General features: G+C 53.3%; 8 protein-coding genes across 8 annotated transcripts; 6 read left to right on the plus strand and 2 right to left on the minus strand.

The window, feature by feature from the left end:
* Positions 1-437: 437 nt before the first annotated feature.
* Positions 438-3,422, minus strand: HMPREF1541_02980 (uncharacterized protein; the record flags this gene model as incomplete). The annotated part of the gene is made up of 1 exon (XM_008717333.1): positions 438-3,422. One exon carries the CDS (start codon positions 3,420-3,422, stop codon positions 438-440), a length of 2,985 nt encoding a protein of 994 aa, XP_008715555.1.
* Positions 3,423-7,385: 3,963 nt separating this feature from the next.
* Positions 7,386-9,192, plus strand: HMPREF1541_02981 (uncharacterized protein; the record flags this gene model as incomplete). The annotated part of the gene is made up of 3 exons (XM_008717334.1): positions 7,386-7,473; positions 7,522-8,362; positions 8,415-9,192. The coding sequence occupies 3 exons, from the start codon at positions 7,386-7,388 to the stop codon at positions 9,190-9,192; spliced, it is 1,707 nt and encodes a 568-aa protein (XP_008715556.1).
* A 1,149-nt stretch (positions 9,193-10,341) lies between these two features.
* HMPREF1541_02982 (uncharacterized protein) lies at positions 10,342-12,178 on the plus strand (the record flags this gene model as incomplete). Its single annotated transcript, XM_008717335.1, has 7 exons — positions 10,342-10,500; positions 10,559-10,590; positions 10,665-10,747; positions 10,813-10,853; positions 10,928-11,039; positions 11,115-11,169; positions 11,326-12,178. 7 exons carry the CDS (start codon positions 10,342-10,344, stop codon positions 12,176-12,178), a joined length of 1,335 nt encoding a protein of 444 aa, XP_008715557.1.
* A 795-nt stretch (positions 12,179-12,973) lies between these two features.
* Positions 12,974-13,782, plus strand: HMPREF1541_02983 (uncharacterized protein; the record flags this gene model as incomplete). The annotated part of the gene is made up of 2 exons (XM_008717336.1): positions 12,974-13,075; positions 13,123-13,782. 2 exons carry the CDS (start codon positions 12,974-12,976, stop codon positions 13,780-13,782), a joined length of 762 nt encoding a protein of 253 aa, XP_008715558.1.
* A 386-nt stretch (positions 13,783-14,168) lies between these two features.
* Positions 14,169-15,970, minus strand: HMPREF1541_02984 (uncharacterized protein; the record flags this gene model as incomplete). Its single annotated transcript, XM_008717337.1, has 7 exons — positions 14,169-14,347; positions 14,394-14,580; positions 14,625-15,294; positions 15,343-15,479; positions 15,531-15,550; positions 15,601-15,787; positions 15,839-15,970. The coding sequence occupies 7 exons, from the start codon at positions 15,968-15,970 to the stop codon at positions 14,169-14,171; spliced, it is 1,512 nt and encodes a 503-aa protein (XP_008715559.1).
* Positions 15,971-17,159: 1,189 nt separating this feature from the next.
* On the plus strand, positions 17,160-18,949 carry HMPREF1541_02985 (uncharacterized protein; the record flags this gene model as incomplete). Its single annotated transcript, XM_008717338.1, has 6 exons — positions 17,160-17,400; positions 17,448-17,635; positions 17,683-17,807; positions 17,851-18,162; positions 18,210-18,774; positions 18,824-18,949. 6 exons carry the CDS (start codon positions 17,160-17,162, stop codon positions 18,947-18,949), a joined length of 1,557 nt encoding a protein of 518 aa, XP_008715560.1.
* A 1,891-nt stretch (positions 18,950-20,840) lies between these two features.
* Positions 20,841-22,024, plus strand: HMPREF1541_02986 (uncharacterized protein; the record flags this gene model as incomplete). Its single annotated transcript, XM_008717339.1, has 3 exons — positions 20,841-20,912; positions 20,956-21,329; positions 21,442-22,024. 3 exons carry the CDS (start codon positions 20,841-20,843, stop codon positions 22,022-22,024), a joined length of 1,029 nt encoding a protein of 342 aa, XP_008715561.1.
* Positions 22,025-22,957: 933 nt separating this feature from the next.
* On the plus strand, positions 22,958-23,755 carry HMPREF1541_02987 (uncharacterized protein; the record flags this gene model as incomplete). Its single annotated transcript, XM_008717340.1, has 3 exons — positions 22,958-23,028; positions 23,084-23,273; positions 23,324-23,755. The coding sequence occupies 3 exons, from the start codon at positions 22,958-22,960 to the stop codon at positions 23,753-23,755; spliced, it is 693 nt and encodes a 230-aa protein (XP_008715562.1).
* Between the last annotated feature and the right edge of the window lie 428 nt (positions 23,756-24,183).

Genomic DNA, 24,183 nt, shown 5'->3' on the forward strand with positions numbered 1-24,183 from the left:
AGTATAGTTGTGTATCAGCTTCAAGGGGCATCCTGCATCCTGCGAAGCCACGGCAAGAAAGCTGAAGGGCCAGTCCTGCCATGCCGACGTCGATAATTCAGCACGAAGGCGAAGCAACGTAACATGGAAGTACCTGGATCGCTCGGGCTTACATATTCGGACTTGCGGCTGGAAGAAGAGTACGAGATTCTTCTCTCTATACGAATTCCGTGGCATTCAGCAGCCTTGGGCAGCGCCATGAGAGATCACATACGATAAGCTACATGGAGAGATCAACATGTGGATCAGCGGGCCTTCACGTTCGTGTTCACGAATCATGGTGGTTACATATATCATCGAGTCGTAAGACCATTAAGCCCGTATGGCGTCGGCTATACAATCAGATCACTCCCACATAGATCAGCAACATTCAAGAACCCGCTCACTACTTGATCTTCTCACATGCCGCCACCTCCGCTCGGTCCATTACCTTCGGTGCCACCTGCGCCACCGCCGTTGTTACCAAAGAAGAATCCCTCGAAGAGATCTAGCTGCTGCCCATCGCTCCAGTCGTGGCTGTAGTCAAACCCCATGACGCCGGGCCCGAACCCAAGGTCGAGTGGATAGAGGGGCGATTCTTGATCGCCTGTGGATGTGAAATCGTAGCTGTTGCTCATATAGTCCATGCTCTCGGGCAGGGATGAGGCAGTGGAATAGTCCATCATATCAGCGTTGGCGTTCTGGTTGTACTGTGCACCTTGGCCGACGTAGCTTGAGGTAGAAGAATGCGAAGGCGATTGCTGTGGCAGGGCCTGCTGAGTGTTGAAGACCGGAGATGTAGTGACGTTGGTAGGAGCATGACTGTTGATATACGAAGACGAGATCTGATTTGAAGGCATGAAGGAGGAGGCTTGGTAAGACTGTGGTGCTTGCGGGCGTGCAAACGCCGGCTGACGCTGTTGTTTGAGAGGAACAGCAGATGATGGTCGTGGACCGATGTCGAGATCCTCGGGAAACAGCTGTTGCAGGTCCATATCGAACTGTGGCGGTGGTCTTTTCGCCATCTGCGGTTTGGGCGCGATCGGGGCAAACTCCTTACCGGAGGCTCTCGTCAAAGCCTCCATCGGGGAAGGCTCAGTAAAGCTAGGCTCACGCTTGACCTGTGGTCTGGGAGTGCTGTCCTTAGAGAAGCCGAAGCCCGGTGTCGAAAGGCACATCTGAACTGTGGCTTTACTCATGCGCTCGAAAGCATCGCGACAAGCTTCAGCTGGCGGACATTTCTCCATCAGATCGCCCAACACTGATGTTGCTGCAAGAACTGTAAAGTCAAACGAATCGATTGTCAGCCGGCTGCGTACCGCTGGCGAATGCCATACAGCATACAAAAATGATATGCCTGCCATGAAAAGGTGGTGGGTGGCTAGGTAGGTGTAGTTGACAACCCGCTGGCGGTGCAGTTGGCGATATAATTTGAGCGTATTCTGACCGGCTTCGGCGCACTTTAGGAAGACATGATCTTCATCCTCTTTCTCCTCCACAATGGTACTTCCCGGGCTACCAACCTCCTCTGTTGGGCTCAATTCGTTGGCGAAGGCAGCAGGCACAGCTAGAGACTGTCTGTAAAGCATAATAACCGCCTGCCAGTAGTTGAGTTCGAGAAACTTGCGATCAAAGCTGACTCCCGTTGCTGACTGCGATGGTGCCGATTCTTTCCATTCGTACAGGCGTTGGTCGATATGCTGACGCCAGGAGCGAAAAGACGTATGTTTCGCCAAATAAGGGGACAGTATAGTCGGGTCAACTCCTTCATGGCTGTTATCATTCCGCCTGATACGCACTTGTTGAGATTGTTGATACTGAAGAACCTGCAGGATCTCGGACTGCAATAATCGGAGCTTGAAGTAATGCTGCGAAACGCGCTTATAGGACGGCTGTTCGTTTGGTTCTGAGAGAAGCAGACCCCCTGATCGAGTGATATATTTGTCCTCTAGGAGAGAGGGGAAAGCTGTTGTGACGACCTGATCGGTAATGCCGAAAGGACGCCCAACACAGGTACTGACGAGGCGGTCAAAGTTGTACGTGCACCACCACAGGCGGCGGCGGAAATCGCGAGTCCACTCTCGTCTGCCCTTCTCGCGCGAGTCGATGGACTTTTGTGCATTTGACTTCTTTTCTGTCTTGGGCTTAGCATCGTCAATCTCCGTCCCGTCCTCATAGTGCAAGCCTAGATCAACCGCCAGCCTCATGGCCACTCCAACGATATACCATAGACCAGGCGCAACAGGTCGCATTAGAGCAAAGGCAGCCAGAAGAAGGACTGCCTGTAGCTCCTCCAGGTCACCACCGGTGCGGTCGGCTCCGTCACCCGAGGAAGAGCTCAAAAATGCGCCGAGATGCACAATTGCGGAAGCATGATACTCCTCTGGCTGGGCCTGCTGGTTTGCCAGACGCGGCCTTTTAGGAGCAGATTCCGTGTGGTGCAACGACTCAGGCGAGGGGTCGGATGAGCCCCAGATAATGCCGGCTCCAATAGCAAAGACGATATTCATCAGATACATCTCGCGGGGCGTCCGCTTGGACGGCTCCACGGAGTAAGCATGGTCTACCAAATCCATGAACTCCCCTCGGTGGAGGATTGGAATCTGAGGGTTGGCATACTCAAGGTACAGATTGACTAATTTCTCGCCAAGATGGCGCTCTGGGAAAGGCGCCTCACGAAAGGTCGGTTTAGTCTGCAAACCGAAATAGGTGTCGCGCATAGAGCTTCCGCCAGCAGACGCGTTGAGGCTGGGCTTGTTGCTCTTTGGGCCTCGCTCGGAGCCGTTGGACGAGACCGAGGACTTGACCGCGGAAAGGACCACCCGGGCGAAGGAAATGCCCGAGGTGGTCCCTAAGAACCTCGAGTCTGACGCGCCCTGGACTGAGACCATACCGATGTTCGAGACCAGCTTATCGATCTTGTCCTTTTCCTCCTGTCCTTTAAGATTGCCATTGCGGCGTTCGACAATTGTACTCTTGACATCCGGCTGTGGTGGAGTGTGCGGCGCGTCGCCTAATAGCTTGGAATCAGCATCGTATAGCTCGGCAGGGTCGAAGGCTATGTTGTTCTTCTTGAGCAGTGACTCGAAGTAGGCCAGCCTAGTCTCGAGAAAGTAGACGTAGCTCCGAGGGATCTCCCGTTTGGTGATTGGATCGTAGCCTACGCAGCGTGCGTGGGCCTTTTCGCAAGTGCTACAGGATGGCAGGCGAGCGTCACAGCGGTTTTTTCTCGTTCTGCAGCGGTTGCAAGCAGAGACGTTTCTGAAGGCGGAACTTGCCGATGCTGCGGTGGCATGAGGGGAGCCTGATTGCGCGCCGTCGTGCACGGGCTGGCTGTCGGTCGGTTCGTCCGTCTGATAAGCTCGCTTCTGGCCCGCGGTGGGGGAGGTTGTAATTGAGCTCATGGAGGGGTTACCCGGCCATACATGACCTGTCTAGACGTCAAGGGACAGCAACGAGGTAGTGCAGGTGTTCAAGAAGGCTGACCATGCTGCAATAACCAGCAGAGACCAGGTGTTGAGGTAGTGCAGCGTGACCGTGGGGAGGCGCATGAGCAGTGTTATCGGCTATCAGAGGCTACGGAAGAACCAATCAGGACGAGATGTCTTATTCACGACTGAACAGGTGGAGCTAGACCACAAAGAGCAGTTGTGACAGATTCGGCAAATCATCGCGGACATAGGCCGCTGATTCCAAAGTGGTCTACTATTGCGGTCAATGTCTTGGCAAAGCTGTGTACCGCGCCGTGCCACAACGAACGCCACCGTCGGAATCAGTCTGGTCACTTCGGCAGCCCGCCAGGACTCGACCTTTTCCTCGTAATACTCAACAGCCACACGGGGCACGTTCGTCCAACCGGATGGAAGCCACGGAGCTGAGAAGCATCGCTGATAGAGTTCCATCCCGCGCTACCAAGCTGGACAAAGTTCTGATAGCACCCCCGATCCTTTTCCGTTGCAACAGTCCTCTCCGACTCCTGGCTGGCATTCTCCTGACTTTGACTTTAGCGGACATGCGGCGGGATCGTGACAGACGAGCTGTTGCTGCTTAAGCGAAAAGTATATCTGACATGAGCTTATGGACCACGATGCTGCAGCCAGCAACTACAAATCCGCACCTCGCAGCGACGACGAGTCTTGCCTCTCAAGGGGCTGATAGACTTGCAGGAAAAACGTGTCACCTTGCGTTGATATTCCAAATCTCGAATTCCTCTGCAAAATGAAGATCCCCCGTCAAGCTGCAGCCGTTATAAACCTTGAAGCGGGAGCAATCACAACAGTAATGATTGCAATCAAGGCTGCTGCAGTTTGCGGCGGTTCATTCAACGCAACATCGGACCGGCCACTCCGTAATTTCGATTGGACGAGATGTGGCTTGCAGCTCTGCACGTCCCACGTGGTAAATCCACCCCCCCTTCCCCTTTCCACCATTGCATCCGAGTCCTTGCAGAAGCACTGACCAAGAGCCGGCACCCGAATCTTTACCAGATCTAAAGGCGCTGACTTCTCCCTGCCTGCTGAATGATACCGTTAAAAAATGTGATGACTAGACCACATTTCAACATTGCACGGATAAGCGAATCATTGTAGCAGGAGCAGGAGCACGCGAATGTGAACGTTGAGCGACCGATACGGAGCTGTGCCGGTGTCGTTCTAACACCCTACTCCGTGGCATCCGCAGCGCCACACCACCTGTGCCGATCCTCTCCACCCTGTCAGAGTGGAAACATTTGATGTCACTGCTCACGTCGCTTACCGGTAAGCGAAATGTTTTCAGCTTCCATGGCCGGCTTCTATCCGTGCTCCCCAGTCCTTTGGTACTCGGGAAACGACTCTCTTGAAACAAGCGCACACACAGCAGGGGTCGCAAGCTCCGTGATATATCACCAGACTTGACAATAAATAGTGGCGGCAACGCCAACCGTGCGTGATCCTTGCTGATCTGAGGCGGTGAAAAATGCTTGGACTGCCACTGTGGGTGTGGGAAAACTGTGGTGACGGTGACAGCGTCGAGTCTGTCACACATCGCCAACGGAGCACATGACCGCACATCACAACACTAGGCGACTCCTTCCGAAACTAGCTACCCCTTGCGTCGCGCATAAGGCAGAGTCGACCGTTGCCGACCCATGCGCAGTCAGGCTTGGTCGGGTTCAAACATGTATGATTCGGAGGCATAACCACAGAAGGGAGCACAAGAGTCAAGGGGGGTTAGAATGCCACTTACCTGCCTCTGCTTGACCTCAATAGCATCCTGCGCCGGGCTAGACAGGACGGGTGGGCGATGCCCTTGAGTGTGTATTCTACAGCAGGAGAGTTTGTGACGCGGGATATCTATACGCTGATGTGACTGCCGGCATCCAGATCTGCCTTTTGGGCTGCTGCATATGCAAGTTCAGCCACATCCTGGCATATCACATCGCGAGTTTACGCTGAAATTCGGATCGAGGGGTTGTCACTGCCGCAGTGAAAGGTCACACAATCTGCACGCATCAGCGCGGGCCGCTCCCCAAGTGGTGAATGATGGGTTACACAGGCCACGAACTACGTGTCACACAGCAGAATGGTATCGCCTGCAGTCGACAATACCGTCCACGTCACAAGTCAGCTGCCTTACTGCATGCAGCTGTGTCACAAAGTCGGAGTTGCCTTGCTGCACGGTGGCCTCACCAGAGCTCGGAGCAAATGAGAAACCTGGTCACGTTGTTCGCAATGCGACCGGCAGCAGTGGTCTGGTATACTCGTTTATCAAAGTGAGGCGGCACCAGTACTAGTACTCATTATTGATGATTATCAATTTTATCCGAAATTTTGGGCCCTGGTCACGAGAGGTGGAGGTGCTGAAGATGGCGAAGCCACTGGCGCCCCCAGAAAAGCCCAAGTTTCGAAAATGGAAACGGTTTGGAATTCGGCAATCTCATTAGCGTCTTCTAGCTGACTCGACGGCTGCAAAGGCAAACCGTGTCCCCGGGAAACTTTGCAGGGCTTGTCCTCCCAGGGCCCCAGCAGGCTCTGACGGCTTCAGGTGAGCGTCTATTTCCTCGCTCGCCTTGCCCGTTCGGTCATGAATCAGGGGCATTCCCTCCACTTGGACCGCCTCCAACGTTTGAGCAACCCCTCCGATTTGCCACTCAGGGCGCATGGCAAAATCCCGTTAAACCCTTTGCAGGCCTCCACTAGCCACCCAAGGCTCCGAACAAGCTTACTTCGGAGCTCTGGGCCCCCTTGCTTTTGCTGTCAGCAATTCTTGCGGGCTGCATGATGAGGTCAATATTCGAGGTCAGCTGCCATCGATTCTTGACCGCTGTCAACGTGAACCGAACAGTTCCGACGTGCACCGCGCCCCATCTCGACTATTGTTGGCACCAAGTGGAATATCAGGCATGACCGCCATTTTCACCGCCCCAACTGATGGTGAGCATGAACGTGTCTGGGCTTGCCACCTGGCGACAGAACTGGTTAACGGGGAGGAGTCATGGAGTCACGCGGGTCGGGTTTCGTTTTTGCTTCAGTCCTCAGGGGAAACCCAGCTGCTACGCTTGAGATCATTTGCGCCCACAGGGTGGGTGAGAAACGAGAGGTGGGCTTCTGACATGCTTCTATGGAGGAACTCGGCTGGTGTCTTCCACTTCCGACGTCCGGAAGACAAGGATTACTTCCTAGTTTTGTGTGCTAGTGTTTGGTCCAGGGGTATCTGGCCCCCGGAGCCAATCGCGGCCCATGGAGCTGAAGACGGCCTTCCCTGGAACAATCGATAAGCTGGGATTCTTCTAGGTGAGTACCGCACCCGCGGGCCCGTAGGCTGGGCTTGTGCCTCCAAGAGGAAGTCAGTCGCCCACACCGCCAACGTCGCATGGTTATGCGCCCCAGTTCAGATCCCTGCACAGAGCCGAGTCACAGTGTGTTAATATTCTCAAAGCTTCCACAACATCAGAACGCTTGCTGGCGGAACCCCCGGTCCCCCTCAGCCTAGCGCTCCGGACGGGGCGACCACTTTTTTTTCTCCTTCGCTTGCCCTGCAAGCGCCGCGGATGTCACCAGCTTCGCGGATCTGCCGTATACTATCGTCTTCCGCGCGCCGTGTAAGTTTTGCTGCCCGCGCCCCCGCGAGAATGGGTTCTGCCTCGCCTTTCGCTTTAAAATAACTTGTCCACCGTCTCCCTTGCGGATCAGGTGTGCCCGGGATATGGCCTGGTATCCCAGACACAGTTAATACCGTCCCTCTCCGCCCTCTTGCACCATCCCACGCTTGTTCCCCCTTCCCTCTTATTACTACAACTTGCCTCCCCACCACCTTGTTTGACTCCTGTCAAGTTATTGTCCCTCTTCTCTCCCTCCTCCGTCTTTCTCCTCTACTGTGCACCAACCATGCGTGCCCTATTCAACTTCTACAACAGCCAGCTACGGCCGCAAAATGGCCAAGACAGCTTTCCCGCCAAACAGCTATTCGTACTCGGTGCGTCATCCTTGCAGCCGCCCCCGGCGCATTACTGACATAATGCAGCACTATGTCGCATATGCGAGCCAATTGCCTTTATGTCGATCTTCCCTTACGCCTACCGAATGATTGAGTCGTTCGATATCGCCAACAACGAAAACCAAACCTCCATGTACGCCGGTATGCTCATCACCGCCTTCGCCTTCGCAGAGTTCTCCACGGGTATGCTATGGGGTCGCATAAGCGACAGGGTTGGCCGCAAGCCGGTTCTGATTATGGGATTGGTGGGAACAGCCCTGAGCATGATCTCGTTTGGTTTCGCCAGATCGCTACCCATGGCAATCATCTCAAGAGCACTGGGCGGCCTGTTGAATGGAAACGTGGGTGTGCTCCAGACGACTGTTGCAGAACTCGTGACCAAGAAGGAGCACCAGCCGCGAGCATACTCGATCATGCCCTTTGTGTGGTGCCTCGGGTCCATCATCGGGCCTGCTATGGGCGGAGCCCTTGCCATGCCTTGCGAAGCATATCCGTGGCTCTTTCCCAAGGGCACTCTATTCGACGCATACCCATTTCTCCTACCGAACCTGGTCTCCGTTGTGATCCTTGTCTTCGGCATCACCACTGGATTTCTATTCCTCGAAGAGACGCATGCAGAGAAGAAGCACCACCGTGACGTGGGACTGGAGTGCGGCGATCTTGTGCTGGAGAAGCTGTTCAAGATCCACAATATCCGCAATTACGAGCGGTGCGAAGTCGCCTCGCTTACCGAGAACCCCTCCACACCAGACGTGTCAGTCGCAACCGAAGATGATTTGGAGACCGGCTTTTCCGAAAAGACCACCAAAGTCTCCGTTTTCAACCGTCAGGTCATCTTGATCATTGTGGGATACGGCATTCTAGCATAGTAAGTGAAATTCCGAAATTCCGATGCATCTTGGACGCTAACCGTTGTACAGTCACTCGGTCTCGTTTGACTCGCTTATGCCAGTTTTCTTGAGCGAGGCCAAGATGGAGACCAAACCTGTCCTGCCGTTCAAGTTCTCTGGCGGCTTTGCTCTGTCTACCAAGTCCATTGGCTTCATGATGGCTGTGCAAGGCGTCTACTCGATGATTGCTCAGCTCTGGCTCTTTCCATTCATTGTCCGACGGATCGGAACTTTGGGTGCTTTCCGCTTGGTCATGATGGCCTGGCCATTCCTCTACTTTGCGGTGCCATACCTCGTGCTCCTACCTGAGAACCTCCAAAGTACCGGCATCTACATCGCTCTACTCACCAAGATGACCTTCCACACTATCTCTTTTCCCTCGAACGCCATCCTTCTCGCCAATGCGGCGCCCTCGAAATCCGTTCTCGGAACCATCAACGGTGTCGCAGCCTCGACCGCCTGTCTCGCTCGGGCTTTCGGACCCACAGTCACAGGCGCCGTGCACGCAGCTGGACTCAAGTTTGGATGCAACGGCCTTGCCTGGTGGGCAGCCGGTCTGATCTGCGCCGTTGGAGCTCTGGAAAGCTTCTTCATGGAGGAGACGGACGGCCGTCCCTCGGAAGAGCCGGAAGAGGAGGAGCCGCTGTGCGAGCCTCTCCTTCACTCGACCAACGCCGACGACGAAGAGCCTGGTGCTCGACGAGGAAGCTTGGTTTCGCTGAGCGGCCTCGATCTGGACAAATTCTCCGATTCAAAAACACTGGTTGAAGTCACCACGCCCGAGGAGCCCAAGCCGGTAGTATCATAGGCCACGATCCTCGTCTATTTCAGCAGGACTGGATTCTCCACCACCACCAATCTGCTTATTATTGCGAACTGTTTTTGACGACATGAAGCGACACTACCTTGTACAAAAGCGATAAAGACTTTTTTCCACACAGGGCGACCTGTACATACCCCAAACAACAACATATATCAGCCAGCGCGGCTCAGAGAACCACGGATAGAATGAAGGCGTTAAGGAAAATAATGGCGGCGAATGCAGAAAGGGTGGGCACGTCTGGGCGCCATATCGTTTTCTTGGATATGCATCTGCATTCACGGGTTTGCAAAGTGTTTTTGCCGGAGTTTTGAGTAATTTGGGGGGAAGGATGAATTTGCTTTTGGCCAAATCATGGTTGCTTTTGGCGAAAAATGCGCGCGGTGCACAACATCATCTGGGAGGCTACTTTTTGTTTGAAGATACCTTGCGGGCTTTGAACCCGGCGAATCTGCTGCTGCCCAACGCCAGGATTCTGGTTGGGAATGTGTGTATTTCTACTGTGTGTATGAAAGGGGAGAGAAGTGAAGCGAGACAGAAAGTGAGAATGTCAAATGAGTTTATCTCTGTGTGTGTGTGTGTGTGCCGATCAGACGAGAGACAAAAAAGTATGCGTGTACGTTTAGTTTGGACCGGGGGGGGCGGCTTTGTTGGTGCTTTTCGAGAAGGCGACGATGGTTAGAGCAAGGCCTCTTGAATCGACAGTGAGGCGATGAATCAAAAGTCAAGGTTTTCATGACCTTTTCCATACGTGGCGGTGTCTTGACCGTTTATTTGTTTCTTTCTTTCCTCATGAAGTACGTGGCGTGCATGCCCACCTACCAGGCAGCCAAAGGTGTTTGACCAACAACGAGCGATGGAGCGGGAAAGGGGGGGCGCCGGAGATCGGTCCCGCGCCCCGAGGCCCAGTAGGCACGTTTGGCTGCCCATGACAGCGACCTTTCTCGTGTGCTCCAACCACTCCGCGACATGCCTCGGTCCTTGGCCCCCCGGCGTCGGAGGTTTGGGGTTTTGCTTAGGTGCACGAGGCTCTCGGAGCAAGAGAGCTCTCAACATTCATTTGCAGACAACATTATTATCATCTCGTCTTCTGTTCTCTTGACTACTCCTTCTTGCTCCACTGTTCCAGTGTGAGCCATGGCACCCAGCAGAGCGCTGATACGGGAGGTGTGCTCGATACGGGCGCGCCATGCGATTCCGCGGCCGCAGCGGCGGTGCTTTGCCTCGGCGCCGCAGCAGGGGGGTGGACCACTGGCGGGGATCCGTGTGCTGGACATGACGAGGGTGTTGGCGGGGGTATGTGTTGCAGCGTCGTGATCAGAGGCTGGCCGTGTATGCTGACGCTTTTCGAAAGCCGTATTGTACGCAGATGCTTGGGGACTTGGGGTAAGGGACCATATCTCACCAGCAGACTTTTGTCGTTTGGTTTCGGCGAGCAAAGTCGCTGACGGCGAGCTCAGTGCAGAGATCATCAAGGTCGAGCACCCGACGCGTGGGGATGATACGCGCGCGTGGGGCCCGCCTTACGCCACGTATCAGCCAGGTGAGCAGCACCGATGCTAGGTTCGCGGAGAATGCTGGGACAGCTGCTGATCCTCTGGTATCTAGGTACCAAGGAAGGACCAGGAGAGAGTGCCTATTTCCTCGCCGTAAGTCATGTCACCTTGCACCCGTGTCTCTCGCAGCATACGCTAAGCAAGAACTAATCATCTTGGCGAGGTAGGTCAACCGGAACAAGAAGTCAATCGGCCTTTCGTTCCAGCACGAGGAAGGCGTCAAGATCCTCCACGAGCTGGTCCGCACATCAGACGTGTTGGTTGAGAACTACATTCCAGGTACGCCAGTGGCGGCCGCGTTGAGGCAGTACTTGCTCTCGAGACTTAAAAGCTTGCTGACATGTATTATTACAGGCGCCTTGAAGAAGTACAAGCTCGATTATGAGTCCATGCGCGCAATCAACCCCAAGTACGTTGCTAGTCTCTGCCCGCTTGATCCCTCCTAAGCGCCCCATCGGGTCACAACGGCCAGCGTCGGACCTCGCCTAAACCATGCCTTTGGTTTTACGTCAAACTTTTGCCCAGTTCCTGCAACCCACTGACACCCTTGTTCTTACCCAACCAGACTCATATACGCCTCCATAACGGGCTACGGCCAGCACGGCCCCTACTCGCAGCGCGCCGGCTACGACGTCATGGTCGAGGCGGAGTTCGGGCTGATGCACATCACTGGGGCGCGTGACGGCCCACCCGTCAAGGTCGGTGTGGCAGTCACGGACCTCACCACGGGGCTCTATACGGCCAACGCTATTCTCGCCAGCCTGCTGCAGCGGGGCCAGGACCCCGAGGCCCAAGGCCAGCATCTAGATGTCGCGCTCAGTGATTGCCAGACGGCGACGCTGGCCAACATCGCCAGCAGTGTGTTGGTAAGTGGGGAGCGGGATGGTGGGCGGTGGGGCACGGCGCATCCTAGTATCGTGCCATACAAGGGTTTCAAGACGTCGGATGGGGATGTCATGCTGGGCGGGGGCAACGATCGGCTGTATGGCGTACTGTGCGACAGGATCGGGAAGCCGGAGTGGAAAACCGATGAGCGGTTCGTGACGAACAATCTCAGAGTCAAGAATCGGGAGACGCTGGAGAACCTGATCGAGGCAGAGACGAAGAAGAAGACGACCAAGGAGTGGTTGGCGGTCCTGGAGGGCAGTGGCATGCCGTACGCGGCTATCAACGATGTGAAGGATACGTTAGAGCACGAGCACACCGCGGCGAGGGGTATGGTGACGGAGATTGAGCATGAGTCGTGTGGCAAAATGAAGGTTGTCAGTCCCCCTGTCAAGTACGGGAGGCCGGGGATGGTGGGTGTCAGGAGCGCGCCACCAACGCTGGGGCAGCATACTGAAGGTGTGCTGCAAGAGGTGCTGGGCTACCAGGTGGAGCAGGTGAAAGGTCTGCGCGAGAAGGGTATTGTCGCCTGACCTACTGACGGGTACCCATGCATCGTGCATTGTTCATGAATCTAGAAGTGCAGCATATATATACGCACTCAAAAATGTACAGAAGATCTATGCTGAACCACTTGTCGAAAAGGCGGCCAGGAGGGTTTCAAACGCTAGTACTGGCTGCGAAGTGGTTCGATACGGCGACCGAAGGGAGCACAAACCGATCCGCCAGCGTATCTCTTCTGGTTACACCGTCACAACCAACTATGGCGTCCTACCTCAAATATAGTTTCAATGAAGCTCTCGCCGAAGCGTCCACATACACCGCGCCATCAGTCGGACAGCCGAGCCAAGAGTAGCATGACTAGTGAAGCACAGAGTATGAGAAGGAACGACGTGGTAAAAGTAAGCATTTCTGAGATAGACACGATGCGTATAGGTCGACGAGTGGAGCCACTCTCAGGCCCGATGTGCCCATCGACCAATCGGTGTGGCCGCCGAGCAGCCGAGGCCTTTAGTCATTAGTTCGTTGGGGTCCTTACTAATTGAGCATACTATGGAAGAACTACCACAGACTTCACCAAATTTCGCTGGAGGTAATTATCAAGCACAACTGAGTTTGATACTTGATACCTGTGGATGACGAGCTTGCCGGTCAGGGTTCACGCTCCGACGGAAGTGCCGCTGTTAGAAATCGGCCACGAAATGTAGAGATGTCGTTCCTATATAACAGATCATGGCTTCGCACTATGAGGACTGTTCAAGCACCAACTCACAAAACAATAACACTAAGAACAAATCAACAGAACATCATCCACACAAAGACTTCAAATGGCTGATTTTCACGGCAAGTTAGCAATCATCACCGGAGCCGCCAAGGAGAGCGGCATCGGTTTTGCTACAGCATGGCTCCTGGCGGAGAAAGGCGCCGACGTAAGTCTTTTTCTCCTGGTCGAGATCCGCAGACTAATATTCTGCAGGTCGTGCTGCACTACAACACCAATCAAGCTGCCGCCGAGGCAAGCGTTGCCAAGATCCGCACTCTGGGCGTCACGGCTATAGCCGTGCAGGCTGATGCAACAAGCCCGGAGTTTGGGAGAACCATCGTCAAGGCATTTGAAGAGGCCTTCCCCGGCCGAAACATCGACATCATTGTCAACAACGCCGGATACGCTGCGTTCTCTCCGTCCGTGACATCTTTCACGCTCAAGGAGTTTGACGACTCGTTCCACGCCAACGTGCGAGGCCCGCTCTTGTTGCTCGAGGCGGCTCTGCCCCATCTGGCATCTCCAGGCGGCCGCATCATCAACATAGGCACGGTCGTCGCAAGACTTGGGTCCAAGTTCGCGGGAATCTATGCTGGGAGCAAAGCAGCCTTGAACGCAATGACCCTGGGCTGGGCGGAGGAATTGGGCGAACGAGGCATTACGGTCAATGTTGTGGCGCCCGGCCCGATCGGCACTGATCTCGCGCCGCCCGAGGAACATGATCTCATCCAGAAGTTCCGTGCTATCCAGCATCTGAAGCGAAACGGCACTGCAAAGGAGGTCGCTGAGATCATTGCGTTTCTGGCCAGTGCAGGAAGTGCTTTCGTTACCGGACAGGTTATTGGTGTTGATGGAGGTCTAAGCTATGTTTGATCCCATGTAGACCGAAGCTAGTGGGCAGTGAAAACGATGTCTCGCATTGATCGTACACGTCTCATCAAGTTACGCCAAAATTCAGATACACTGCCCACAGTCTCTTCTACCAGCTAGCGAGGTATTGCCCTCGCACCCGAAGCCAAGCTAACGTCATTGCTTCCAAGAGCTGGGGGTACTTGTTTGAATTTTCTGCTTATTAGATATTATACCACTCAATCTGCCTGAAAGTCGCGATGCCGACTGACGACCACGCTAGTCAAGTCGGACCGGTCTCATGCCTGACCAGAGGCCTAGCTTTTTGAGGGGAGAGATGCTCAAAATGCTGTCTTGAACCCGAATTGAGTGAAGTCGCAGACTCATACCAACCTTTGGACTCGAAGGGCTCAAGGTGCAGGATCTGCAGCTTCTGTGGACACGGAAGGCTCCTTTGAGGTTGATGACTCCTGGACATCCTCCTTGCGCAAGGTCTGGGCAGCCTGTGTATCCTTCAGAGAGTCCGCCATGAAAATCAGGTCGATCTCCTCCAAACTGTGGCCACGCGTTTCGGGGCAGCAGAAGTAAACTGGGCCATGTTAGCATCGGATCGACAGTTGACAAAGCCGACATACCGAAAGGGGCACCGATGAGATTGAAGACCAAGAACCAAATCCAAGCCTTCCAGCCCACATTCGGGTCGGCGATAGCGATGGGTCCAGCAAACACGGTAATAAAAGCCATGATCCACTGCGAGGATACGCTCAAGGCGAAGCCGATGTGTCGATACCGAAGAGGCATGATCTCGGAAGCGTACACATACTATTATGGGTTAGTGATGTAATGCGTCGTCTCGGTGTACATACAGTGACCGGTCCCCAGGTTGGCCCAAAAACGGTGATCCAGGCAAACAACATAGCAGCTGCAGCCGCACCGGTCTCGGGACCTGGCGTAGAGAGCAACCCTGTGAAAGCAGCCAAAAAGACCGTCTGAGCGATAGCGCCTGCTATCAGCCAGGTGCGTCGTCCGAACTTTTCCAAGTAATAGACGCCCAACAGGTTTGAAATGGCCAAGACGGTGTTGGCAGCACCGGCTAGACCAGAGGCAGTCAGCGGTTGGAGACCGATGTAAACCTGGAATATCGTTGTTGTGTAGTAGAAGATGACGTTGATGCCCATCAGATATGCTATACCCACAAGGAGCACGCCTGTGCGAATTCTTCGCGCAGCTTGTAAGCTCGAGGTATCCCAGAAGAAGTCGGTCACTTTTAGTTTGGCGGAGTCGGCGCGTTCGAGCTCCAGAGACGCGATGATCTCGTCTCTCGCATGCTGGACGTGTTCCTTTTCCAACGTGGCGCCATATACTTGCTGCAGGATTGCATCACCTTGATCGTTCTGTCCCGTCGCGTAATAGTATCGAGGTGTGTCAGGGATGCCCCAGAAGGCCGCAACCGTGAGTATGGCGAAGAATGCTTGGAACGCTACAGGGAACCTCCAGACCACGGAACTCCCACGAACAAACACCATACCGAAGTCACTAGAACAGAGTCAGTCTGCGGTATGGGGTAGATGTTGTCTGCCTTACACCCAGTAGGCGAGTGCCACGCCAACTGTGGCTGCAGCGATCATGCCGTTCACGCCTCTGCCTCGAAGCTCTTTTTGTGTAGCCATTTCCGCAACGTAGACTGGGATCATTGAGGTCAAGAATCCGTTACCAATGCCCTGTGGGAATTGTCAGCGGTGGTGTCTAGTAAAGACCACATTTGTGCTTACTATGAAGACTCGTCCAGCAACTGTCCCATCGAATTAGCTTGCGATGTAAATTGAAGCCTAGCACACTCACTCATCTGTCCATAGCTGAAGGACGAAGCACAAATAATGGTGCCAGCAATCTCAATCATGTTACCAATCAACACCCACGTTCTTCGACCCATTCGCATGCCAAACGAAGAAATAATCATGCAACCGAGCCATGACGCAAGGAGGAATGTCGACGTGATCATAGAAATCTGGTATGTATCGGTGGGATTCTGGACATGCCATTAGCCATTGCAGCAGATGGGTCTGGGTAGCGGACTGACCCCGACTGCTTCTTGGAACTCTGGGGTGAGCAGAATGCCACCCAGTACACCAGCATCCCAGCCAAAAGTGATGAAACCCAGGCTACCAGCCACTAAGGCACGTGTATACAGCTTTGTTCCTTGGAGCTGCATGGTGAAGCGTAGATGAGCTGGGAGGGACTTGAGACGAACTTGTGGTACAAAGGATGCTGAAGTCGGTGCTGCAAAAGTCAAGTTGAGAGGTTGGAGGTCTTGGGAGCTGATCATAGGGGTGATGGAGTGCTGTGATGTGTTCAAGGGTCGCTGCGTACGCGAGCTAAGCCTGACACCCGCAAATGCACTACTGAAAAGTCTTACATATGTCCATCAACGGCGCCGTGGAAAGTCCAGGGGAGGTCTAGATAGTTCGTGATAGTGCAGAGATCGAGCGCCACAAGCCCGGGATTACCATGAGCTCCTCTTGGTACTGAGTAGTGTAGGGCCATCGCTAACCCTGCACCAAGCTCGAGGACATTCCGTCGGGTTTAGTTTCCAAACCCTGGCCAAATGCATCTCTAGTACAACTTAAACGCATCTCAAGACCGAGGGGCTCGCGAGGATTGACGGTAGGAAGCTTGACGTTCTAAATGCCGAAAATGAATCTTCATCTGGCGGCGACGCCTAGTCTCAAGCGAAGCCTCATACGAAACTCGTGGAGCAACGGAGATCAACAAGGCAACGAGCGTTGACTTGTTCTGTGCACAGTAGCTTGCAGGGTGGGTCCAAGGATCGCCCGCTAGGATAGTAGCCTAGCGCTCCCGGTGAGCCTAGATGCATGAGCCGATGCTCGTGCAAGGGACCTGGCCCCCAAAACGGCTTCATGACTCTAGACGGTTAACATCATCTCCACCTTGCTTAGCGCACCGTTGTATCATCACGAATGCTACGAGACGATGTCGATCCTCACCTAGCTCATTGGCTGCCTGTGAGCGAGCTTGAGGAGTGGCGCGTCGAAACTCATGCAGCCAGAGTCGGTAGCTACTCGTGAGACACTGACACGTCGCGGCCACATCCATGTCCTCGGTAGCACAATCTAGATGATATGCACCCTGATATGTACTAATGCTCCCAGGAAGAGAGAATCCAAGACGAGGCGCAACCTCGCTTAGAGGTACCTCCTCATTTCACTTGCGCGGCAATCGCATCGGCTCTCGCCAGCTCCTGTCGAAACTTGGTTCCTGAAAAAATCTACATGTGATAGTGGCAACTTATCTGCTGTGCTGTAGCAACCAGTCAAACCCGTGATAAACACATGGTCGGTTGAGGGACTGACTTCTCTGATCGTTACAACGTTCTAGACAACATGGCGAGTGAAGCTGGCTCAGTATTGGGCACATCAGCCACGCTCCTTGGACGCATATTCTCAATCATACTCGGCTATTATGTCCTCAAATTTGTCTACCAGATCATCCATTACCGCTTTTTCCACCCGCTATCGAAGTTCCCTGGCCCTTTTTGGGCATCCGCAACTCGGCTGTACATTACCTTCTGGAATCTGAAGGAGACTGAACATGTGCACATGCTAGATCTCCATCGTCAATATGGTATGAACAACGCAGAGATCGTAAGTGCGTCTGCTGATTGAATGAAGGTCCTGTGGTACGCATAACACCCACGTTACTCGTGGTCAGCGACGCGACAAAGCTCCCAACTATCTACAGCCGCCATGCAGACAAGACAAAGCACTACATCACCGGCAGTTTCGGAAAGACTGAAAGTGTCTTCAACATGCAGGACCATCGCCATCATGCAGCTTCCCGCAAGCAAATTGCTGGACCGGTAATGTCCTTGCCACTCTTTCTGTCGTCGCTCTAACGGATGAACAGTACAGTTTCACGAATATCAAGAAAATGGAGCCGTTGATTGATGCGAGGATCAATGACTGGCTTAGAAAGATGGCCGTAAACTTCGTTGATTCTAAGCAAAGATTTGACTTCGCACCCTGGGCAGTGTACGTGATCTAGACGTCGGCCGAGCCACACTGACAACCATAGTTATATGGCCTACGATATCATCTCTGAGATTGGATTCGGTGCGCCTTTTGGTTTTGTTGAAAAAGGTGCTGATGTGGAAGGTTTGATCCAAGGTTTCCACGATGGCCTCCCGGCTTTCGGTTTAATGGCAAGGCTGCACCCTTTCACGACTTGGATCAAGACTACATGGGTTGGCGAGAAGTTTCTGGTCGCGAAGCCAGAAGATGCAACTGGTATTGGTACGTTGATGCGCTTTCGCGATCGTCTCATCAGCGAGAGAGTCGATAATATGGCCGCGGGAACTACTGACGGGCGAATTGACCTGTTGCAAACGTATGTTGTCACCTGGCTGTGATCATCTTGCCACTGACTCGGAGCAGATTTCTCGATGCACGTGATGAGGACGGCAAAGCTATCGAGATGGATCGCATCAAAGCAGAAGTGCTCCTGGTGATGCTGGCGGGCGCCGATACTACAGGCACTTCCTTCCAGGGTCTGATCTGCATGGTCATGTCGAACCCTAGCATCTATGCCAAGATGATGGAAGAGATCGATGCTGCAAGTCGTGACGGACATTTGTCCTCGATGCCCCAGTACGAGGAAGTCATTCGCCACTGCCCTTACTATGTTGCCTGTGTGAAAGAGACAATGCGACTCTGGCCAGCGGCTCCCAACATCTTTCCCCGAAAGGTTGGAAAACCAGGTATGGAGCTGTTTGACAAGTTCGCACCCGAAGGTACAGAAGTCTCATGCAACCCGTGGGTGCTGGCTCGAGACACAAATTTGTATGGCCCCGATGCTGGCCAGTTCCGCCCCGAGCGGTGGCTTGAGAATGATGATCGGGCCAAGGACTTCGACAAGTACAACATGGTGTTTGGCTACGGTCCCAGAGTCTGCCTGGGAAGGGATATCGCGTTGATGGAACTCTACAAAGCCCCTTTACAGGTATGGTGAATGTCCACTTGCTGAAGTTGATGCTAATTTAATGCTGAAGTTCTTCCGTACGTTCGAACCAGAGATTTCAAGCCCCGACAGCATGGGCAAATTCGTGGTAAAGGGCGGGGTGGCATACTGGACCGATATTTTCATGACTTTGAAAAGGCGCTCGGCCGCGGCATAGTCGGAGTCGACCGTTGACCAGAGCAGTAGTGTGCTGTGTTGGAATATGGTGCCTACACCTGCGTATCCCTGGTGGACAACGTTGAACTTTCAGTGACCAAGCCTACTCTCAGTGGGCCCCGTGCCGTTGCTGCAAGCGACGTTTTCCATTTCACATATTTTCAATCACGTACCCAATTGCTCCAACGTCGCAACGTTCGGTGTCGCTTAAACACGCAGGAAAATTGTGCTGAAGATCTTTGTCGAAAAAAGACATTTCGCGCCGTCTAGCCATCCCTGCTGAACAAATGCAAAGCGCGCATTTTCACCTTCAAGGATGGGTTTGTCCCTAGGGGGAATGTGCATTAGGGCAGCGTATTTCAATCCTTCTGCCCGAATGATATCCGCGCCAATTTCGACTTCTCCACAGTCGCGCTTCCCCTAGCGACGGCGGCTACTCCGTACCATGGTGCGTGCAGTCGGCAGTTGGTCCAACAAGATCGCCACAGGGGCATGTCGAACATGATCCACAGATCGACGCGTAGCGGCCGCTGCTAGTGTCGCGTCACTGAAAGTGGTCTAGAATCCATCGACCCTGAAACTGGGCTTTACTGCTTTCTGTGATAGCCTTATACATTGCTGGGCATCAGGCCTTCCGAATCAAGTGGTCTCGCGGACGAGTTGCCGGCAATGGCAGCTTTCAACCTTATCGTTCAGTATGCTAGGCCGGCGCCTTGGATGTGCCTGAACCGATTTCTCTGAGTGTGCCATTATCTAGCTACATATATCACAGTAGATAACATGCCTGAGAGCATCTGGAAGACCACAGTGCCGCCAGTGCCGCAAAAATCACAGCATCTCCAGGGTCAGCGGGTACCCGATGATCTACCTATACTGTTGCCGGAAAAATCTCCGCTAATAAGGTGCAGCGCCGCAATGATACTATCACAATGTACTTTGTCGGGATCGACAGTGGGAACGCCTTGCCCAAATATACAGTAGCTGTTTTGACTCCATAGTGCCAAGTCACCCTCCGGTTGCTGAACGGCTTTGTCAACGGCCCAGCAGTCCGTATGAGCTACCAAACCTACCAGCTCATCGAAGATTGCAAAGTTGCGCAGCCTGCTCGGCCGCGATTGTATCTCAGCCTCGCACCTCTAGTAGCTATGACCGTCACTCGTAACCATGTAGCTGCGGTCGTTAATGGTAGACCCGAGAAATCACCTCCCATGAATCAACTAACGAGCATGAGGAGAGACATGGTACTTGTGGACCCGGATATGAGACTGGACTGGTTCCTGTCGATCACAGCGGTGGTTCTTCTGCCCCTGGCGGGGGCCCCTGGCTGCTGCTATGACCTCGTAGCTTGCATACAACGACTCCTGATTGCAGGGATTCGATGTGCCGTTGTCGCACTAACATCCGGAACCTGTGTTCCTGAGAGACAGTATCACAACATGTCCCGGCATCACTACAAAATGTGTTATAAGAATGTTTGCTACCATCTGAGCATCCTGCTGCCCTTAGATCGTGACACAACCTTTTGTCCTCGACGCAATGGAGGCTGAGAACGCGCCCCTCCGAACGGACTCGCAGGGTCCCACAACACTCATTATCGCCATCTTCTTTGGTTGCTTGACATTTGTTGTCATTGCACTGCGTCTCTCAGCACGCATATTCGTGACGAAACATCTTGGTCCGGATGATTGTAAGTCGCGAGTTGTGTTTGAACAAGAACAAGGCTTACCAGTTCTAGACTTGATTGTTATAGCCGCAGTAAGTTGAGTCTGCATCGAAAAAGGCATTCACTGACATGGCTTCAGCTATGCACATGGAGCTTCATGGTTTTGAATATAACAAGTATGTCTGATACTGCCGATCCGAAATAAAATTGACAAGATTAGCCGTCAGCCATGGCCTGGGTGAACACATTGAGGTCGCGCTCGCTCGAGGCCAAGAAGAGTTTGGACGCTTATACAGAGTTGGTCTGCAGATCGTCTCCCGCGGAGGTTTTACTGACGGGTGCAGGACGTGTGGATCTCGTCAGTGTTCTACAATTCCAGCCTGGGATTCATCAAATGCTCAGTACTGGCTCTGTATGCTCGCTTGGGTGATCGACAACTCAAACGCATGTCGCTGATCGTTCTGGCCATATGTGCCGCATCGGCGAGTGCTAACGTACTGGTCTGCATCTTCCAGTGCTGGCCGTTGAATGCCGCTTGGGATCAGACCATTACGCAAAAGCGGTGTGTCAACATCAACGCTTTCTACCTGGCCAATGCAGCGACAAACATTGCCACTGATCTATTGGCATACCTTTTGCCAATGAGACTTGTGAAAAATCTGCAAATTCCGAAGAAGCAAAAGATTGCGGTCGGAGTCATGCTATGTCTTGGTCTTTTGTAAGTCAAACTTCTTTTGTCTGTGGGGGCCAGGAAAAGTCCTACCGTGACCCCCAAAACACCTGCCTGACTCAAAAAGGGGTTGTTGACCCTTGCTAACACTTGTTTGCAGTACCTGCGTTTCGTCAATCATCAGAATTTCCTTCATTCCGGTCATGCTGACCTCCGATGACCCAACCTATGTCATCGCGCCCCCGTTCTACTGGTCTGTCATCGAGATCAACATTGGTGTCTTGGCAGCATCTATACCCTCATTCAAACCACTTGCCAAACGCTTCTTGCCACGCTTGATTGGCGAGAGTTCTTACAAAGGAAGACAAGGATATGCCAACTCAGGCAGTCTCAAGGCACACTACAAAGGCAACTCGGGCAGCGGTTTCGGTCGCCTCGACAGTGGAAATGCTGTTCACATGGGCGACTTCAAGAAAAGCGGCGCCATGAGCCATACCGAAAGTCTCGATCACCCCAATCGTCTGCAGAAAACAGGACAGAGGGATCCGGCGTTCTACAACGGTGGAGAAAGGACCACCCAGGGGTCCAACGAGTCTCAGCACAGCCATTCGAGTGAGGAGTATATCATCAAGCCCGGAAAATCCGATATCGTCCGGACTACTGAATTCACTCGAACAGTCGAAGAGGCTCATCCTCACTCATCTCGAGGCAAGAAGGATTTCTTTCCTGGGACTGCGGTCTAAGCACAGGGGTCCAGAAAAGCAATGCCTGTAGCACAAAAGTCCGATGTACATTCTTTGGGATGGTGGTGCACCTGATTTATCCTCAGCTCTGCGACTTGACATGCGAATCTTGCAACGATAGGTTCCGTTGCTTAGGGCGGAGGAATGAGACAACGCAATTTGACATGCGAACTCTGTAACGATAGTTTCAGTTTCTTGGGGCGAGGAATGAGAAAACGAGTTCATGGATCGGATCTGTTGATGTAAGTGTTCGAGGTGTGTGAAGGAAGGAAGGAAACATCGTCGACTCAACGATCCCAAGTTCTGTGTGACCGATACATGAACTTTCCTGTCCAAATCGCCGCTGAATGATGCAAAGATAAGCTAACCCGGACTCTTCTGCCGCAGATGCGTCTCTGTTTTGCAATTCGTTTGACTTAGAACTGTTTGTTTGCTTCCAACGGCTCGGTCTCGGCCTTGAGCACGTTCTGGGCGATTCGCGCCTACTACATGATCGCCTTATCCATAACATCTACAGGCAACAGCATTGTTGGTTTTGTGGGGTAAGTCTCCACGTCGGTTCAACGCCACGCCGACCCCGTAAGCCACCCGAGCCTTACAGCCAACCACACCTTACTGTTCCCGGCCTCCTATTGTCACTTAGCTACTCAGGGTAATTTTGGTGGTCGAGGGTAGACTCTGCTTTGGGAAGTATTCCTTCTCGCAGACAACAGCCAACCGAGGGGTACAGCAGTAGAGGTCCTTTCCGTGCCTACTAGCTAAAGTCTATGCGCCAGGCTCCTGGAATATTGAGCATGTTTATTTCTGCGCTGAATATGCTTGGATCTTGGTATACGAACGACTATATCTATCCACCGGGGACGCACCCATCTGGAAATCTTCATAGTCTAGCAACTTGGCCGACAACCAGGGCATAACTTTCCAATATTAAACATGATTGCCGATAAGCTTGACCTCAAGAACCCGCACCGCCGCATGCGGGTCGGGGTGATCCTGGTCAACTCGTGAGTCTACTCTGTTCCTAGGTGTGTACTTGGAAGCCGCTGACACAGCACATAGGGTCACAGAGATCCTCGATGTTGCTACGCTGGACATCTTCGCAGGCCTCTCGAAGGACTTCACCAACAACTTTCCTTCCGAACTGGTCTCGGACCAGTGGAAGAAGGAAGCTCTTGATGTTGAGTTCCACTGGGTGAACGAGACGGGCAAAGACGCGACACTGACGGCCGGCATCACCCTCAAGCCTACCGTATGCTCTGATGCCCTTCTCATGATTTTTCAATGCTGACAACAGAGCAGGACTCGTTCGAGACATGCCCGCCTCTCGACGTTGTCCTCATGGGCGCCAACGTCATGGGCTACGTGATCAACGAGGCCGAAGGCGCATTCATACGCAAAGCCTACGACGAGTGCTCGGCGTTCATCACAGTCTGTGGAGGTGCCATGTCTGCGCTGCAGGCAGGCATTCTGCGTGGTCATACCGCAACAGCGCCACGTCTCGTTGTCGATGAGCTCCGTAAGACCAATCCAGAGGTCAACTGGGTGGAGAAGCGTTGGGTGCACGACGGAAAGCTGTGGACGAGCGGTGCTCTGCTGAATGGAACTGATTTGATGCACGCTTTCGCGACTGAACATTGGGGTGGACCAGGTTCTTATATCGAATGGGGTTTGCAGCTAGGGCATTATCCTGCGAGGGACGTTGACTATGCGGATGTGTCCCATAGGCTGTAAGATGAATCTCAGTATTGCCAGTTGAAGTAGTAGAAAATTTGCAACTGATCTTGAAGACTTGCTTTCGGGAAAGACTCTTCAGTCTATATCACTCCATTGGCTACCAGATCGAGAAGGGGGTCAAGCCTCGTCACCATTTTGGGCTGCTGAGCAACAACTCTGATCTAAGAGCACGGTGAGAAGATAGTGACAGGATAGCGAGGTTCCAATTGCTCTTCACCAGTCGAACCTCCAACGGCCTGAGTGGCGGTCACTCGGGTGATGGCACAACAACTTCTTTAACCAGTGGCGCCGCGGTAAGTTCAGCGGATTTCACCTGGCCACCGTTATTAGCTTCGAGGTACCATCAGCTCTTCAACTATCATGATAAAAGGCTGTTATCATCAAACCTCGCCATCGAAAAACGCGCTCCGCGAAACTCCTCGCGA

Source organism: Cyphellophora europaea (genome assembly GCF_000365145.1).
Source record: "Cyphellophora europaea CBS 101466 unplaced genomic scaffold supercont1.3, whole genome shotgun sequence".
Lineage (NCBI taxonomy): Eukaryota > Fungi > Ascomycota > Eurotiomycetes > Chaetothyriales > Cyphellophoraceae > Cyphellophora > Cyphellophora europaea.